General features: G+C 30.2%; 2 protein-coding genes across 3 annotated transcripts; both read left to right on the plus strand.

Annotated features, from left to right (window-relative positions):
• The first annotated feature begins 1,781 nt into the window (after nucleotides 1–1,781).
• LOC119662651 lies at nucleotides 1,782–2,555 on the plus strand. Its single transcript, XM_038072326.1, has one exon. The coding sequence runs from the start codon at nucleotides 1,782–1,784 to the stop codon at nucleotides 2,553–2,555; it is 774 nt and encodes a 257-aa protein (XP_037928254.1).
• Nucleotides 2,556–13,743: 11,188 nt separating this feature from the next.
• Nucleotides 13,744–14,473, plus strand: LOC119671605 (60S ribosomal protein L36). Of its 2 annotated transcripts, none has more exons than XM_038082318.1 (3): nucleotides 13,744–13,851; nucleotides 13,988–14,115; nucleotides 14,195–14,473. In XM_038082318.1, the coding sequence occupies exons 1-3, from the start codon at nucleotides 13,764–13,766 to the stop codon at nucleotides 14,417–14,419; spliced, it is 441 nt and encodes a 146-aa protein (XP_037938246.1). In that variant the 5' UTR covers nucleotides 13,744–13,763; the 3' UTR covers nucleotides 14,420–14,473. The 2 variants fall into 2 exon arrangements, with proteins under 2 accessions (XP_037938246.1, XP_037938247.1); XM_038082319.1 differs by having other exon boundaries at nucleotides 13,816–13,897.
• Nucleotides 14,474–21,151: the final 6,678 nt, after the last annotated feature.

Raw genomic sequence — 21,151 nt, forward strand, 5'->3', positions numbered from 1 at the left:
AAATAATCTAGTCACAATGCAAGGTCATTACTCGTTGCCATCTGTAGTTCAGTTCTCATTTGTTCATATAGAATAGTTGCATCCATAACTACACCAAATGAAATAAAAACAATCATCAATAAAGCTGACGACCATCTTGAGACACAACTGAAGGAACTGTTCACGCTACATCAAAGGTTAAAGGCTATGGATCAGTTTTCAGTTAAGGCCGAACCAGTTTCCCAACCATACCATATGATTAGTTACGTGGGAACTATTTTACTGCTGACGTTGTGTTGTACTTACGTAATGTACAAATATATTGAGAAAAGTGAACAAACCCGTCAACAAGATAACTTACCTCAATCCGAGTCTAATAATATAATAATATTTTTGCACAAAAAATTGTATAAAAGAAATTGAAACAATAAAGAAATCAATCAATAAAATCTATTCTTTGATTCTGATTTATATAGAGTAAGTTTCAAGTACTTAATCTATAACCAATAAGCAATATTCAATAAGTTAAAGTGCTTGTTGAATACTATAAGAATTAAGGCTTTTCAAATATACATTGTTGAATATTGATGAATTTTCACATAGCGAAAAATAGCAGCAAAATAAGCAAAAAATAATTTAATGAATTTATTTTATTAATAATATTTTTACTATACTTAATTCTATTTATAAAATATCAATAGTCAAGAAAAATTAATTATTAATAAATATTAAAGCGAAATGCTTATTTAATAATAATAAAAAATATTAAAAACACAATTTCAAAATATGTAATACAATAATACAAAAATGTCAAGACAAGCAATATAATAGATATTAGTATAGAAGTGGATACATAACTTACGCATTCGATTTCGCGTTCTGTACAAACGCAATGTATAATGTTCAGAAACATATTGCAAATTTCGTAACGATTATTCATAATATTTTGAGTAAAATATTTTTAATAATTTAATTTCAAAAATATTTTTGTGTAAAAATAGTACAAAAATTCACTGCACTTGCGACTAAACAACTACATTTTTCTTCTTACAATATATAATAACTAAAATAATGGAATAAAATTAAAATTTTTTTCATACATAAGTGCTAAATAGAGACTTCTTTCTGTTGTCAGCATTGCCGCGCAAAAAAATCACTCCGTAGCTTTCGGTGTTTCGTAAGCGAAAAACTTAAAAAGTGATATTAAACTCATCACAAATTATCGAGACAGTGACTCTTGAATAAAATTAATAAAAAATAATAGGGCCCGATAAAATAATATATTATTATATTTATTTCTTTTTGCAAAAAAAAGTGAATTTTGACTTTGTTTCCGAATTTGTTTACCTTTTTCCAAATCACGCACACTTGAAAAAAGCTGATAGAGACAGCAAATAAAGCTTAAAAGCTCAAAAACAAATTTACAAAAAAAGTGCTACAAACTGGTAGAATAACTAAACAAATTACAAGTCGCAAATGTGAAAAATTGTGTAATTTTGTAACTTACATATGCTAAATAAATAAAATAAATAAGTACGCAAAAGGACGCCTCAAAAATGTATTGTTTGATAAATTCTTAAGTAAAATTGAAATTTATATTATATTATATTATAAATTTATATTATACTTATATTAATAATATATATTTATATTTTTTAATATATATATAATTTTTAGTGCCACTTAAAATAGAACTTTAAAGGTTTATAATTAAATAATTAAAAAGTAGAAGTTTCTTTTTCACAACAAATTACTCAGAGACAGTTGGCTGTTCAGCTAACTCCCGCGATACCAACCACGATATGCCAATTAATAGATCACCGCCCTCGTATATCGGAGGCACAAATCACTCACCCATATGCTACTCAATAGCAGATGGTAGTTCTGAGAAGCCAACCACGTACCAAACAGCAACGCTAAGAAACCAATCCCAAAGTCAACGCTCATACTCGGTTAGTGAAACTTCTTTCAAGCAATTAAGCTACCAACCGCAAAGTCCAGCAACAACTTTGAAAAATAACACAGCATCAGCGCAACAATATAATGCAGCGCAACATGTTAACATATTGCCAAATATATTGCATAAGAATAGTAACATAACAAATCATCCTGATTCACCCAAAGTCCGTGGCATGGATAAATATATTCAAATCATAAAAAGAAAACGCAGCCCGAAACCAGAAAATGCTAAGAATGCAATCTTGACAAAAACTCGAAAAATAGAAAATATTTCGATATCGAACCGTTTTGCCTTTCTAGCCGAAGATGATAAAAATACCAGACCCGCCCCTACCCAGAAACCGCCACCCATATTTCAGCGTGAAAAAAACGCTCTTATATACTCCCTAACACAAAGTATTGGCAAAGATTCATTCCATGTTGTGCCTCTTCGTAAAGGAAATGTCGATGAAACAAAAATCTCGATCAACGAAGAAAAACATTACAGAGCAGTTGTAAACATCTTCGAAAAAAATGGTAAAAATTTTTACACATATAAATTAAAAAGTACCAAAGGATTAACAGTGGTTATAAGAGGAATAGAACCAGATTTGAACACTTGCAGAAAAAGGATTTAAAACAAAATCTGTATACAACATTAAAAACCGCGATAAAGTTTCAACACCGCTATATAGAATAGAGCTTGAACCTGAAGGAAAGAAACTCAGATGGAACGAGTCTCACCCAATTTATTCCCTACAATTCCTACTTCACAGAAAAATATCAGTAGAAGAACCGCACAAGCGTAAAAACCCGGTGCAGTGTACTAATTGTCTGGAATATGGACATTCGAAGTCCTATTGCACACTCCGCAGTGTTTGTGTGTCATGTGGCGACTTTCATCGCACTAAGGATTGCACATCAAATAAGAAGGACCCAACAACAAAAAATGCGGATATTGTGGAGACAACCACACCGCTAATTATAAAGGATGTGTAGTATACACAACCGAAAAACAAAAAATGTTTCCAGCATTGCGTCCCCGCTTTCAGTCAGTAATCCCACCATAACCAATTCAAACGCGATCTCAGCCAAATACTTCATCCGACTCCAAAAATACGTGTACACGAATGTTATATGCAAACGCTGTTGCAGGATTCACTAGCCTAAGCAACGTCCAAAATGAAAGCTCTATTAAACCATCTCAAAATATCGAAAACATGATGCGACTGTTTATGGAAAATATGACACAATTTATGAACATCATGCAAAATATGATGCAGGGAATGATTAAAAATCAAAATATCCTACTTTCAATCTTATCCGAACCATGAATGTAATCAAAATTTGCTTCTGAAATGCTAACGGCTTAAGTCAACATAAAAATGAACTTGTATTGTTTTTACAATCACATCAAATTGACGTCATGCTTATCTCAGAAACCCATTTTAACAAGAAAAGCTACTTTAAGATACATGTTTACAAACTCCGACTCGAACCAACCCAGTGGACGAGCAAGAGGTGGATCTGTTGTCCTCATAAAAAATAACATTGAACACTTCCCAACTCACAACCTTGAAGCAGAATATATGCAGGCGACAAGCATATGCCTAGAAGAGTACATAAAAGGTCTGTCTATAACTTCAATTTATTGTCCACCAAGGTATAAAATAACGGAACTTCAATTCGATGAATATTTTACAAAGCTTGGACCCAAGTTCAATGCCAAATATATATTCTGGGGCTCAAGACTTATATCACCAAAAAATCCCTGATGAACATGATATCAAAACTCGACCTTAACATATCCTCCACTGGCACACCAACATGCTGGCCTTCAGATCGGAAAAAACTCCAGACGTCATTGATTTTGCGGTAACAAAGAATTTAAAAAGAGACCAGCTTGACAAGGCCATCCAGGACTTCACAGCTTTACTTCAACAAGCCGCTCGAATTTCAACCCCACTCCCAATACCCCACAGACCTATAAACTATCATACATCGGACGAAATTGCAATCCTTATACAGAAGAAGTACGACGCCAATGGCAACAACAAAGATCTCCCCGAATTAAAAGACAACGTAAGAGTCTGACGAGAGCTCTTCAGAGATTACTTAAAGAAAAAATCGCATAGAATACGAAAATTTTATTTCACAGTTGTCTCCAACGCAAACAACAAACTACTCCCTTTGGAAAGCCACTAAACTCAAGAAAAAGCCCGTTATACACAGAGCACACCTCCGACTTACAGATGGAAACTGGGCTAAAAGCGATGAGAAAAAGGGTGCTGCTTTAGCAAATCACCTTAAATATGTATTTACCCCAATCTCTACTTTAACAAAACTTGACTCACACGAAACGACAATATGGCAATTTGCTTCATTAAAAAACCACTAAAAAGCGAAATCAAATATTTAAATACCAAAAAAGCCCCAGGTTACGACCTAATTACAGCGAAAGTGCTGAAAGGGATCCCACAAATCGCCCAAGACCAACTACTTTTTATTTATAACGCTATTTTAAGGACTGTATATTTTCCAAACGACTGAAAGCAATCCAAAATCATGATGATACCCAAGCCCGATAAGGACCCCGCTCAAGTCACCTCATATTGACCCATAAGTCTACTTCCAATTCTCTCAAAATTATTTGAAAAACTTTTTATAAAACAACTGATGCCCTACATAAATAAAAAAAGAATAATACCTAACCACCAATTTGGATTTAGAGAAAAACACAACACAATAGAACAAGTACATCGCATAGTACGAGTAATTAAGGAAACGTTTGAGAAGAGGCAGTATTGTTCAGGCGTCTTTCTAGACATAACCTAAGCCTTTACAAAGTTTGGCACGAAGAATTGTTTTGGAAACTTGAGAAACATTTACCATACAATATATCCTTAGTTATCAAAAACTGCCTCTCAAATAGAAGATTTGTTATGAAACAAAATTCTTTTGTCTCCAATGCCTTCCCCATTATGGCCGGTGTACCCCAAGGTAGTGTACTGGGCCCCTTGCTGTACCTGACATGCCAACAAGTGACTGTACAACAACATCAACATTTGCGGATGACACTGCCATACTCAGCCATAGTGACGACCCATTCACAGCCATAAAATCAGTTCAAGACCATCTCAATAAACTGCAAAAATGGTTCGATCTCTGGAGAATAAAAGTTAACGAATCGAAAAGTGTACACATAACTTTCACTCTACGACGAGATACCTGCCCTGCCCTTCGTATTAATGAAAAAGTAATACCACAATGCAATGACACAAAATACTTAGGAATGCACCTCGACCGAAGGCTTACGTAGAAACCAAAGTAACCCAAATTAAACTCAAACAACAAGAACTCAACTGGCTGATAAACAAAAATTCTAAACTTATTCTCACCTATAAAGTGCAACTTTACAAAACAATGATAACACCCATATGGACGTATGGAATTGAACTCTGGAGCTCTGCTTCTCCATCAAACATTGAAAATGTCCCAAAAGTTCAATTTAAAATTCTCCGGCAAATAGTCGGTGCCCCCTGATATACAAAAAACGCAAATATTCATAGAGATCTTCGAATTGACACAGTCACAGATGTAATTATCAGCAACACACAAAAGTACAAAATCAAACTCAGGAACCACCAAAATCCACTTGCAAGCAACGTTACCCAAAGCGCTGGTACTCAGCGACTCAAAAGAAACTATATAAACCCGGCTATTCAAGAATAACGCCTAACATGGTAAATAAATTGGACGAAGCTTTGGCTAAGGACAATTAATTATCTATTTTTTTTTTTTAAATATTTTAATAAAGCAATTAGCAGCGATAATTTATTGTTAGTTCTAAGTTGAGTTTAATAAGATTCAATAAAAAGCAAAATAAAACTGGAAAAAAAAAAGTAATTGCTAAATAGATTTTTTTTTATATCCAATTTAAACGTATGTAATGTCACTAACAATATTTGTCTTCAAATAAAATAATTTCGGGATTATTTTACGTACTCATTTTGAAATTATTTTGTTAACTTATACTTATACAAATGTAAACAATATCAACTGCTTACGTACCGACTAACAAAGCCGATTTACAAAGAAGAGCGAAATTTTCATTTCGTTTTTGCTTATGTTATTACGTTACCTACCGACTAACTGAGCATTTAATATTTTGCACTTCAAACAAACCAGGGTTCTTACTTTTTTCGGCAGCTATTGTTGTAATAAACATAATCTACACATAATTGCTACGTACCTACCCTTTACAAGGTTTCGCGAGCAACAGTACAAGTTTTAAATTTGCTGAACTTGAAAACCTAATTGAATTTAATATTTCCATTTCGTTTGTAAGTTCGTTGCTTTTGTTTATTATGTTCCCATCAAATACACAGGTTTATTTGTGTATTGATGCATTTCGCTTTAAATTAATTTTTTACGTTACCTACCCACTAACTGAGCTTTAAATCTAACAACGAATGCGCATGCACCCACATTAATCAATATTTTTCGATACTGATCATACAGGAATGAATGTTAACTAATAATACGCATCATTCACCACATACATTTGGAGTGAATGCGCACATATCCTCCCTAACCAACAGATTTTTCAGCATTAAATTTAAGAAATACGCCTATGCAAAGATATACAATTCATTATTCACCACTTAGAGCTGTCGTATAAAAAATAAATTGGTAGTATCATCGTGTTTTGTTATAAATTACACATCAAAAAATCGTTTAATATTATATCAAAATTAGTTTAAAAGTTATGTTTTACTCAATCAAAAAATTCTGAAGAAAATATAACTTATTATATAAGAAATAATCAAAAAAGTTTCTATTTTGTTTTAAAAATATTTTCTATAGAAATTTTGTTAATTATGTTCATTAAAGTTTATTTATTAAAATACCGTCAAATTAAGTACTCTAAACTAATTTAAATTGACTGATTAAAATATATACATATGTATTTATTTATATATTTATTTATCATATATTGTCACCATATATATTTTGTTTACGTGAGTGATATTATTAAGCTAATAAGATATGCACAAGTTTCTTATATTATTAAAAGGTAAACATAAATTAGCCAGTAGCAACATATTATGCAACTCGAAAAGATAGTAATATGATTTGATCGTGGTAAGATCATACACTTAGCAGAAAAACTCTGCGTACAGAAAGTAAATTTTGTTTCAACAATAAAAAAATTATTAAATAAATAGATTTTTTAAATCAATTTTATTTTTTATTTGTACTTTAATTCATTATCTTCATTTTAAGCTACAACTTATTTCTAACAGATTAGTAGAAAAATTATAACAATTGAAAATGTAAAAAATCAGCGCTTCGGCGGCAGAAAAAGTCTGCGTACAAAACATATAAAGGGGAATTCCCGAAGTTTTAACAGTAGAACTTTGGCGTGCTTTATGTTTTATTGAACCAGTATATCATTATACACAATCCCACGCACTTATTTTATAATTTAACGATTAAAAAGTAATTAAATTTATAATGGCAAACAGAGGAAAAGAAATTATTATCAGTGGGAGCAGTATTATTATTGATATATGGAAAAAAAGGAAAATGTATCGCGAAATTGGTCAAATCGTTAAAAGGTCACATTCTTTTATCCAAAGAGTAATAAAAAACTACAGCTAAACAGGATTATTGACCTCGAAGCTTCGATTTGGGCGTCCATTCCAGCTGTCAACAACAGAAACCCGCAGCATTATTAATTCAGTGAAAGATAATCCTCGTTTAACTGGACTTCTGTTATATAAATATATTGACCAGACATTCAAAAACAAATTCACGTGGATACTGTACACAAAATATTAAAAAAATACCACTACCATGGCCGGTTTGCACGAAGCAAGCCTCTTATCTCCAAAGCTATTAGAATGAAGAGTTTAGCATTCGCAAGGGAGTATTTAAATAAGTCTCCAGAATTTTGGAAACGCATAATTTTTTCAGATAAAAGCATATTTTGTCTCTTTAGCATTAAAGGTCGAACGATTATATGGCGAAACCCGGGTACTGCCTTTATTAATGAAGATTTGTATCCAACAATAAAACACGGTAGTGGAGGAGTAATAGTGCGGGGGTGTATGGCAAGTAATGGAGTGAGAAAAATGAAATTTATTGAGTCGATAATGAATAAAGTTGATTATTTAAATGTTTTAAAATGCAATTTAAAGGACAGTGCCGAGAAGTTGGGGTTACAGATTAATTACTTACTTCAACAAGATATCGACCCAAAGGACACTGCAGAAGTTGTAAAGCTTTGGTTGCTTTAAAATGTGCCCAAGCAAATCAAAACGTCACCATAATCGCCATATTTGAATCCTATAGAAAATTTGAAGGATTAACTGGAGCGTTGTGTACGTGAATACAATATAACCTCCAAAGAAATGCTGAAGAACGTGAGAGATGCGGAATGGGGCAAAATAAGCAACGATGAGACTGCGAAGCTGGTGTATTCGATACCAAAACGACTTATGGAGGTCATAAAAAGGAAAGGTTATCCAACAATTTACTAAAAACGTATAATCTTTGAAAAAATAACATATTTCAACCCTTTTTAAACTCTTGTATGCAGACTTTTTCTGCCACCGAAGCGCTGATTTTTTACATTTTTAATTGTTATAATTTTTCTACTAATCTGTTAAAAATAAGTTATAGCTTAAAATGAAGATAATGAATTAAAGTACAAATAAAAAATAAAATTGATTTAAAAAATCTATATTTTTTTTGTATTTTCTTTTATTTTAAATGCTTTAAGGGTCAAAAAACCCTTTCATTGCATCATCTTATAACTAACTTAAAAACTAACAAAGAAAGAGATAAAAAAGAGATATTATTTACTTAATATATAACAATTTACAAATTATTAAATGATTAAGCAAAGACAAGAGATTGAATTAAAAAAAATTAAATTAAAAATTAAATTAAATTAAAGAATACAAAAAAAAAATTTTTAAATTTAAGATTAAAAATTTAAAAATTTAGAATAGAAAAATAAACATTACAAGCAGAAAGTTAAAAAACAAAAACAAAAAAAAATGACAATTAAAAAAAAATATCAATTAAAAAATAGAAATAATTGACAGAACGGGTGGTGTCAATATAATTCATTAACTAGCAGTTTTTTAAAAGCTCCTACTCTTGTTGTGTTTCTGGTTTCACATGAGAGCGAATTCCATACTCTGACAGAGTGGATAAAGAAAAAACTTGTTGTGGAAATAAAGTTAAACCTTGGAATAATAAATAGAAGAGATCTATTAGATCGTGTTTATTGCAGACAATTGAAAAGGTATTCAGGTGATTTAGCATTAACCAATTTAAACAAAAACAGACAGACACGAATCTTAATAAACTGTTCAATGTCACAACCTAAGATTGCAAACCTGAAATTACCCAGGTGATCAAATCTTCTGAGACCGTAAACATATCGTGTCATGGAATTGGTTAGACTTCTTAACTTTGTAAGAGACACCGCGTCTAATTTGGAATAAACTAACGAGGAAAACATAATAATAGGGATTATTAACTGTTTTCCCAACAAGCAGCGAGTAGCAACAGGGGTAAATCTCGCTGATAGATTAAGACATCTGAGGCAAGTGTATACTTTCCTAACAACTTGATTGATGTGGTCACAAGTATGTATGTAAGTTAGTATTTAGATGGAAACCTAAACACTTTACAGAGGTATTGTATTCAATAAATAATTGCCCAATAGACGCTTGAGGCAAACTTTTTACATCCAGTTTTAACCTACTTATTGGCAAAATAATTGTTTTTTTTGGCATTAAGTAGCATGTTATTTTCAACGGCCCAAGTGTTAATATTATTAAAATCAACATTTATCTTTTGAATTAGATTACCAATAGCGGTGAAATCACAAGAAATGTACATTTGGATGTCATTAGCATACCCATGCAATTTAGTATACTTACAAATTGAAAAGACATCATTTACATAAATTGAAAACAAAAGGGGACCCAGGATTGACCCTTGAGGAACTCCAGTGTGAAGATTTTTAAAAGTCGAGAACTCATTCGATACCACAACAGACTGCGACCTTCCACTATTGAAAATTACTTCTTGACTAACACACTCGAAGCTAAATATACTCTCAGAGCCGGCATGTTCAAGACATGGAAAAGCGCAGGATTGACGCTCAATCTACTACCAACAGACGAAACAAAATAATCATTTAAGTTATTGGGATCTAAGGAGCACACAGCTGTGGAGTTTTTTATAATTCCTAAAGATTTAATATTATTCCAGAGAGATTTTGTTTGCTGACGACCTCCAAGTTTGGATTTAAAGAACATTAATTTGGCTTTATAAATAGCCGCAGAAGCTAAATTCCTAGCCACTTTAAATCGCATCCAATTGAGTGCCGTGGGATATTTCTTCCAAACAGCATATTTTTTATTTCTATAGTTAATTTTTCGTTTAATATAAGGCTTGAACCAAGGACAAGACGAATTTTTTGCACATACTGTACGATACGGCACAAAACGATGTAAAAAATCTGTCAATATGGTATTAAAGACTCCCAATTTTTCATCTACTGATGCACTAAACCAACAACCACTCCAGTCAACAGAATTTAGTTCACTGAACAATCTCCGAGTATCAATAGACTTGAAGTCCCAAAAAGAGAATTGTGTAGGAGTAAATGTTTTAGTCGCATTATAATCAAAAGTCACAAATAATAAGTCATGGTCAGACACAAACGAAATCTGCTCGAAAAACAAAACTTTACTCAAGTCAGAGACAGCAGCTAAATCAAGAAGACTAGGTCGTACATTGTTGCCAAACCTAGTAGACATGGAGTTATTTACAACACTTAAACCCCTCATAGTCATAAGGTCATTTAATTTAGCTGCTTTAGCAGAATTTAACAGGAAATCAATATTGAAATCGCCGAATACTGCAAGAAAATCAAACTTAACGGCAATAAGTAGAAGAGAATCAAAGAGAGGATCGCAGGAAAATATTTTGTTAGAGTTATAGGCACAAGTAACTAAAATCTTGTAGTTGCCAGCAAGTACACGCACGCTCATGTGTTCAATTTCAGTTTCCATTGAGACAGACACTAATTGACCTTTTAAATGTGACTTACAGAAAATAGCCACTCCGCCACCTAATCTATGTTTCCTGTCATGTCTAAATAAATCAAAACCGTTCAAGGAAAAAAAACGCTGCTTATGTTATGATCAAACCAAGTTTCAGAAACACAAATGACATCAACTTTGAAGCCTTCAAAAACACTTCTAACATAATCTAATTTAAGGCCAGAGAGGCTTCTTGCATTAAAATGAACCATATTAACACCACACCGTTGACTCGAAAAAATATTGATAAGTGTTTTGTGATCCTGCATATTTAGTAGTTAATGTTTTCAGCTTCCTGTCTAGTTCTGCGTTGTAAGATCTTACATATCACATTTCTACAGTCGTGATCAGTGGAAAGATCATGGAGATTCAGCAACTTTTTAGCTTTAACACAATTAACGCATGCCCCACTTCACTGCATTTAGCACAAACATGGTCATTTTCTTTGCATACACTCGCCTTATGGTTAAGGCCCCATCACTTATAGCACGTTTAAACTTTCATATATTATGCATCTATCCCATTTGATGTTGATTCGACGTTCTTTCATAAATTGCTTAAAAGCCTTGCCATCTATTTCAACAATCGCATTAAATGTTTTTTATTTTTATAAGACTCATAGACTTTTAACACTTTAATATGTTGAACTATAATATTATTCTGATTTTTTATGACAAGTACTAGGTCCTCATTTTCTAGCTTTTCACTAATACCCGAGATGAATAATTTGGGGTATCGAAGCGCAGGTGTTTCGATTATATATTGGTCACTTAATTTTTTTTTAATGTCATTTGCAAGAATTTCACGTTCCTTTGAAGTAACACATTTAATAGTAACCCTGCCATCATTTTTAGATCGAAAACCATTAACCTTCACGTTAAGGTCAGACGGATTAATTTTCATTTTTAAGTCTTTTTTAGTGTCATCACCTAACTGTTTCCTTATAGGTTTCACTGTAATAGGTACAGTAGATGTATTACTTGATTTAAGTTTTTCTGCATAAGATTCTTTCTTATCTTCACATTTATTAAATTTTTTTAATAATTCGGAACACAATAATTCATTATCTTTTTTTAAATTATTCGACAAATTTAACATTTTTTCTTCAAGTGCCGTAAATTTATTTACGTATGCTTCTTGAACTTTCTTCAGAGCATTGATTCTATCAGAGTATTTAGCCTCGATAGATTTTAATAAACACTTAAGTTCATTTTCATTAACTTTCAATGCGTCTTTAAATTCGTTTTTATATTCTTTAAGATAATTATTATTTTTTCCCACATTTTCATTTATTTCCCTAAGTGCAAAGTCAACATTGTGAACATATTGCACACAGTCTTCGCACATGAAATGAATCATAGGATTATTTAAGCAATTAATATTAAATTGCTCTACACCAGAACATTTGGTAGCTGTGTGATATGCCTTGCCGCACACACCTGAACATATTAACCCAGTTTCACCGCGGATACCTCCACGACACTTGTGACACTCTTTCATATTAACAGTATTAGACTATTTGAAATTACACAATATGAAATTTTAAAAAATGTGTAACAGATTAATTGTTTTACAACACTATACGCACTTAAGAATTTAATGTTGTCTCTATCAGCTGTTTACATGTGTGAAAAAACAACACACAGAATTAACCGCGTTTTTATATTGAACTTTAGAAATTAATCTGTTGTCCCTGTCAGCTGTTTGAGTATTTTTATAAAGTTTTGCAAAGAGAAAGTAAACGAAAATTGAAATAACGCGCACTATTTTCAATTTAATGTTTTATTTAGTTACTTTTTTGTTTGTTTTATTTTTTAAAACAATTTTTTAATTATAATTCTTAAAATAATTGTGTTTTTGTGTCAATAACAAAACAATTCCCATAAAAATACGTGTTATCTACTTGTTTTAAACTGCAATTTAAAATTCACCGAGACCGGCTTAAAAATACGTCCGTTCACTAGGACTTTTCAAAAACAAAAAAAATAAAAAAAAAAATTTATGTAAGAATTTTTTTATTGTTGAAACAAAATTTACTTTCTGTACGCAGAGTTTTTCTGCTAAGTGTATGTGCTCAATACATGTGCAAAAATGTTATAAAATATGTTTTCAAAACCAATTGTTTGTTATATGGCAATTACACTGGCCGCAAAAGACTCATATCAAAACAGTCATTTAAAAGTGTTTTCTTTCGTTGTAATTCATTTATTTTCATTTCAATCAGTTGGTGTTTCAATTTGCCTGTTGATTTGATTTTTGGCCTGTGCCAAAAAAAACATTTGCAATCACCTAATATATGTTTATCTGTTTTTGTAAATATGTCAAAAACAGGCTTCACAAACTGTCAAAAAGCCATAAAAGCTTTTATTATGGGTATGTTCAATGTATTCAATTGCATTTAGAACCTATTTGGAATTCGTTTTAACCTCGTTGAAACTCATTTGTATAAAATCAGCAAATAGAACTCTGTGCATATGAGATTTTGTATGCAGAAATTAATCATGTTGTTCCCATCAGTGATGTTTGACCATGATGAGCTGTTTGAGGCCAGTGTAAATGCCATATTACGCTCGAAGTGGGCGAAGTTTCAGTTCTGTGAGAAGTATTCTTTGGTCTTATACATTATGACAGTCTTATTTCATGTAACTGCAGTTTGAGCATCGATCATGCATACGTATCTGAAAATATGTAACAAACACTAGCTTGCTCGCAAGCATGGTGCTTGTACTACATATGTGTAAACATACTTTGTTTGCTGTAACAAGTTCACGTGTAGGTCTTTCCGGATTTAGAAGATACCGAGGTTGGTTGTGTTGTGTGAGATAATAATTTCTAGTGATTTTAAATAGGTGCTACAATTGTTTGTATTAGTGCACATATTACGACGTTATTGTTTTGCTTATGTTATGCTAATAATTTTTGAAATTTTCTCTTTGTAGCTCAAATGGCGGTACGTTACGAACTTAGCGTTGGACTTAACAAAGGTCGCAAAACTACTAAAGTCAAAAATGTTAAGTATGTGGGTGAAAAAAATGTTAAGGGATTGCGGGGTTCTCGTTTAAAAAATGTAAGAATTTAGAATAGAACTACACTTATTTTAAGGATAATATCTCAGAAAAAAACCTGTTAATGTACTTTATTTACAGATTCAAACTCGTCATACAAAATTCATGAGAGATTTGGTTCGTGAAGTTGTCGGTCACGCACCTTACGAAAAACGTGTAATGGAACTTCTTAAGGTTTCAAAGGATAAGCGGGCGCTTAAATTTTTGAAACGCCGATTAGGAACCCATATTCGAGCCAAAAGAAAACGTGAGGAAATGTCGAGCATATTGACCCAAATGAGAAAAGCACAAACACACGCTAAATAAGTTATTGCAACAATTTAAATTGTAATTAATAAATTACTGTGTTTTATAAATTAATTTTTAAATTTTGTTTTGTGCCTTACAATTGTCTATTGGTCCTACAGATAAAAAATTAAGTGAAGGTATGAGCTTTGTGTTTTTACATATTTTGCAGTAAGCTGTTTTTATTAGAGAATTAATGCTTGAGTAGCTGAAGCGTGTTAAACGAAAAAAAGCCTAATTTATTAATATCATATTTAAAGTAATGAATAAATAATCGTTTTTCGTTGTAAAATTTGCAGATTGTGCATGGTGTTGTATACCGTGAGTTGTTGGAATAAAATTTGGATTATTTTTTATACAGTATTAGCGTTTGGAACGTATTTAGAAATGACAGGATATGTTATATAGTGTCATCGACGCGACGACATTGTCTCTTTCGAGTTATGACGAAAATGCATGTTATGCAGAATATCATAACAGTTTGTCAGTTTCGTATTTTTTCTATTATTTTTTGTTTGTTCTTAAATCTTTAAAGAAATACACATAGTAGAGAAAAAGTACAGATATTCACAAAATTTTTTTTATATTACGCATAACTTTTTTAATTTTTACTCAAATTCATTTTTATTTCCTAATTTATTTAAACCAAAGAAACAACAGTAAAGTTCCAATATAAAAATTAACAGTTATTCTTTAAAAAAAAAATTAAACAATTATATGCAAAAGTAGCAATTTTTGAAGCAGAGAAAGTCTACGGATATTTCTTAATATTTACATTAAAACAATGAAATTCACAAAAATCTTAAATTTAATAGCCTGCAGGATAACTTCTGCATTTAATAACCTCTGTTAAGCATCTTTGCATCGACTCAACTAGCTTTGCAATATCCTGTGTGTTTATTTCTAGCCATTCTTCTTTGATGACGTTTCTTACTATATCCTTGCTGGAAAACATAGCACCCACATCCGTAAGATGCCTGCTACTCATCGTAGAAAATAATTCATTTTTAGAACTTCATAGCTTTACATATTATCTTGCAAAGCTTAATCATTTTATTCTATTATATCTGGATATGTATGGCTTCTTTCCTGCAATCAGGGTATAATACATGCATTTCTTCAAAATTTTCCGCACAGTTTTAGGGCATAATTTGTTTTCAAGTATTTCGGCAATATGTTCAGCTAGTTTGAAGGCTGTTACTCTTGGATTTACTTTCACCTGGTTGATTATGCTACGTCTTTCTCTATTGAGGGGCGGTCAGTGCGAGGTCTAGAAACGTAAGTACTCGTGTCTTTGAAGTTATTTAAAATTCTCTACACAGATGAATATTGACGACCAATATTTTCAGCAAAATTTCTTTGGTTTACGTCATCTTTCCAAAATTTAACAGTTATTTATCGCTCACAAACTAATTTCAAGTCTTTTATTTTATATTGTAAAAATTTATTGCTTATATAAAAAAATATTATTAAATGATTAATTTTTAGACTCTTTAGGAAGTCAATTAATAATTAAATATCATTTAATGAAACGTTTATGCTTGCAAGCGAATTTAAATTAACGGTAAATGTAAATATTAACAAATATCCGTAGACTTTTTTTGCTTCAAAAATTGTTACTTTTGCATATTAATTTTTTATATAGGAACTTTATTGTTGTTTCTTTGCTTAAAATAAATCAGGAAATAAAAATGAATTTTAGTAAAAATTAAAAAAGTTATGCGTTATATAAGAAAATTTTTGTGATACAAACGGCTTTGATTTACTGACAAGGTACAGATAGCCTCGGATCTCATGGCTGAATTTAAAGCGATATTTGCATATTACTGTTTTTTAATATGCATTGTACGCAACAACAATTTTAATTTTAACGTGCTGTGGCACTCTACACAACATGGACCTTACTGTTGTTTTGTATTGAACTACATTATAATTGAATGGGAGTTTGTTCCCTTTTCCAAAGTTTGCTATTATGAATAATTTGGGAAGTTTTGTTCCCTGTTCCCAATTCTTCTATTCTGAATCGCATGGGAATGGGAGTTTTTTCCCAATTTGCACAAATTCTTTCTCAAGCAAATTGTTGGGGAGACAAATTAAAGAAGTATGAAAAATGGTTTAATTTAATATAAAAGCAACTGAAAATATTCAGATTTTTGAATATATTTTAATAAAATTATTATTATAATAAAATTATTACAATAAATTTAATATTTTCAAAGTTTTATTTTTTTATTTTATCCACAAGAGTTGATTAGTTTTCCGAATATATTTTAATAAAATTATTTTAATAAATTTAATATAACAAATTTTTCATTTAACATATTTTATTAAAATTATTATTCTAATAAAAGTATAAAAAATTTAAAATATTTAAATTCTTATTTATTTATTTTATTCACACGGGTTTTTTCCACTAATTAAAGTTTTAACTATTGTTTTTAAAACAATAGAAAAATAAAAGGAAACCAAATTCTGAAATGAATGGGATTCCAATAATAAGTTAAAATAAACTTTTGCAATTAACATATGTGCAGGTAAAACATTGCTTCTTTTTTATTGTAACATCTGCACAATCATAAACTATTATTAGTTCATTAATTGAAGCATGAAGGATATTTCTATTCTAATTATATTAAAAAATAAAATTATAATTTACGCAAATTTTGTATATAAGCAGTGAATGTTTGAAAATAAAGACATTGAAGAATTGATATCATAAATCACTTTCCTGAAGGTAGGCTGAGGTAGAGCGACAACTTGGTCTTTTTCAACACTTGCCTTTCTTTGCTCCTTCAGCAAAGAAACGCAAACAACCGTTCAATTTCACAATTGGAGCAACTGCAAACTGCTTCTTCGCTGGTTGTAGTTCCTCAGTAAGTTTCTCTAACAGGTAAATAAATGCTGGTTTATTTACTCTGTAATATTTTTGAAATTTATAATGTAAAAAAACGTTTATTTTAAAACCAAATTAAATTTACATTTGTACTTACAAGAAATTAGGCAGCTCAAGTGGATTTGCAACGTCTCGCAAGTTTCTGCGATTGATTCTCTGTTGCAAAATTTCTTGCTTTCTTGAGCCAAATCCTCCGCTAAAATTTTTTACTTAAATAAATATTAACAACTGCACAATTCTTGTTTATTTTGCTCAAGCACAATTCTTTTTATATATTCATTTTACTCATTAAAATAAAAGTTTTTTATTATTTATTATTTACTCATAAAATAACTTATATTTATTTCCGATAATTTGTGCAGCAAACAAATAATGTGATTTTTACATTTAAATCAACATGTGATACGCGATTCTTTTCTTTGTTTTGCTCATTTTCGCACTTTTCGTCATTAAAAAGTGGCATGGTTGCCAATATTTAACAAAACAAATTTTGAACTGTTGTTGTTCCCAAAACTGCTGTCTCCCAAGCAATTCAGAATAAGGGAGTTATGTGTTTGGGAACAGCGTGGGAATTAGGAGTTTTGTTTCCTGGGAGTATTCAGAATTACTATGATTAAATTTGTATGGTAAAACAATGTCGGGTTAAACGTAAATGTACAAAATACAGTGGACACAAAAGTTTGAATTTAACAATAAAAATGAGTTGAACAAGGTCATGGTTCACAAGGTGAAGTGCGACAAAAACCGAGATTTTAAATATTTTAACATAAACAATCTTGAAAATTAGAAACAGCTAGAAATTAGAAGCCGCAGCGAGTATCGAAATACATAAACATTAGGCCATACCTTTTGCCTGTCACCCTCAAAAAAAAAAAAACAAAATTTGCTAATTAAAATAAAATATAAGACCTGTAATAGATATAAATAGTTTGTAAATTGTATAGATGTTTTCAATATTAGGAATTCTTCTGATAAAGCCAAAGGCGAATTTGCTGAAATATGTATAGAAATATAATAAAAATTAACGCTTAAAATAGAAGTTAAAATTCTTAAAACAAAATTGCAAAAAGTCTGTTCCCACGCTCCCAATAGCTAAATTGGCATCCATACAATAAACGATCTAAATTTGTATATTGAACAAAAAGATGCGTTTAAGTACTGTTCAGGATGTGCGTGAATAAGCTAAGACAAGTTCAAAATGGAATTGAAAATTGTTTACCGCATGAACAATTTAGCATGTTTTAATTTATGAAAAATTTATTATTTAAATAAATAATTTAAATAATTTAAATTTATTATTTAAATAAATTTTTACTAACAAAAAAGCGAATTTCAATAGAAAATTTAAATATGGTACTTTGATGCCTTACTACATTTAGAGTAATTTGCATGAAAAATAAAAAAAATATGTCTAAACAGGATCGGTAACTAATTCATTATTAACTTTAAAACTATAGGATGTTATACATATTTAGTAAGAGCATATTATATATACATATGTATGTATAAAATTTTAGGGTTAATTATCCTCTCACGTGATCAATTACAATGACATGGTAACTCTAATTTTAAAGTTAATAACAAATTAGTAACCAAACCCATTTGCAATATTTTTTCATATTTCGTGCATGTTACAGCATGTAGAGGTAAAAGTTTGTTAGACAGAAAAATATTCAAATTCTCTACTGAAATATGTTTTTTGTTAAACGAATTTAATTAAAACATTAAATTTATCACGCGACAAAAATGTTACAATTCCATTTCATACTTATCGTCGGTGCCATTTTTTGCAAATTCGAGTGTATCGTCGAAGCTGTCATCATGTGCGTGAAGATAGCGTCGCCGATAAGTCCAAAATGGAAATGGAATATTTTTCGCCGCATGAAAAATACAGTATACCTTAATTAAGGACAAATTTATTATTTTATTAAATTTAATGCGACAAAAGGCTTTATTAAGTAGAAAATTGAATTAATTTACTATCTACATTCAACTTTTATGTGTAAATGATGTAATTTGTATGAAAAATGAAAAATAAAAATCAGCCCCAAAAGATGGGGTCACTAATTTATTCATAACTTTTATACTATATGTACCATTTTTTCTTTTATAGCTTATTTCAAAGGGATAAAATTACCTTTCATATAATGTAAAGTTTTGTATAGGTTAATCGATTAACTTATAAACAGTGCTGCGATGAAAATAAAGATTTCATTTTCAAACATTATTTAATAAATTTTGTTACTTAACCAAAAATTATGAAATAAAAAGCATATAACAATAAAAATATGTTTGTTTTTCTAAATATAATCGCTTTTTACATAATATAGAAAAAATTTTCCTCAAAATAAGGAAAATAAAATTTTGTATATATAGGTCACTTTACAAAATTAATTATCAGGCCCATTCTGAATACTCCCACGGAACAAAACTTCCTATTCCCACGCCATTCCCAAAAACACAACGCCCTTATTCTGAATTGCTTGGGAGACAGCAGTTTTGGGAACAACAACAGTTTAAAATTTGTTTTGTTAAATATTGGCAACCATGCCACTTTTTAATGACGAAAAGTGCGAAAATGAGCAAAACAAAGAAAAGAATTGCGTATCATATGTTGATTTAAATGTGAAAATCACATTATTTGTTTGCTGCACAAATTATCGGAAATAAATATAAGTTATTTTATAAGTAAATAATAAATAATAAAAAACATTTATTTTAATGAGTAAAATGAATATATAAATAAAAAATAAATTAAAGAATAAAAATTTTTAAAAAAGTGTTCAAAAATGAATTTAATTGCATTTCGAGTTTTAGCGGAGGATTTGACTCAAGAACAGGAGCAAGAAATTTTGCAACAGAGAATCAATCGCAGAAACTTGCGAGACGTTGCAAATCCACTTGAGCTGCCTAATTTCTTGTAAGTACAAATGTAAATTTAATTTGGTTTTAAAATAAACGTTTTTTTTCATTATAAATTTCAAAAATATTACAGAGTAAATAAACCAGCATTTATTTACCTGTTAGAGAAACTTACTGAGGAACTACAACCAGCGAAGAAGCAGTTTGCAGTTGCTCCAATTGTGAAATTGAGCGGTTGTTTGCATTTCTTTGCTGAAGGAGTTTATCAGACATCAGACATTAAATATCACATTTAAATATATTCGAAAAATTTATTATTATTGGTTACTTAAATGTTAAATTTAACTCTTTTCTAAATTTTTAACTCTTTTTTAACTAATTAAAAAAAAACCTTACGTTATGATATCAATTCTTCAATGTCTTTATTTTCAAATATTCACTGCTTATATACAAAATTTGCGTAAATTATAATTTCATTTTTTTATATAATTAGGATAGAAATGTCCTTTATGCTTCAATTAATGAACTAATAATAGTTTATGATTGTGCAGATGTTACAATAAAAAAGAAGCAATGTTTTACCTGCACATATGTTAATTGCAAAAGTTTATTTTAACTTATTATTGGAATCCCATTCATTTCAGAATTTGGTTTCCTTTTATTTTTCTATTGTTTTAAAAACAATAGTTAACACTTTAATTAGTGGAAAAAACCCGTGTGAATAAAATAAATAAATAAGAATTTAAATATTTTAAATTTTTTATACTTTTATTAGAATAATAATTTTAATAAAATATATTAAATTAAAATTTAGTTATATTAAATTCATTAAAATAATTTTATTAAAATATATTCGGAAAACTAATCAACTCTTGTGGATAAAATAAAAAAATAAAACTTTGAAAATATTAAATTTATTGTAATAATTTTATTATATGTTGTGTCCGGTCTTCGGTGGGCGAAGTAACCTTGAAGTGAACGTGGAGCGGTGACATGGT

The sequence above is a fragment of the Teleopsis dalmanni genome, chromosome 1 (genome assembly GCF_002237135.1).
Source record: "Teleopsis dalmanni isolate 2A chromosome 1, ASM223713v2, whole genome shotgun sequence".
Taxonomy (NCBI): Eukaryota; Metazoa; Arthropoda; class Insecta; order Diptera; family Diopsidae; genus Teleopsis; species Teleopsis dalmanni.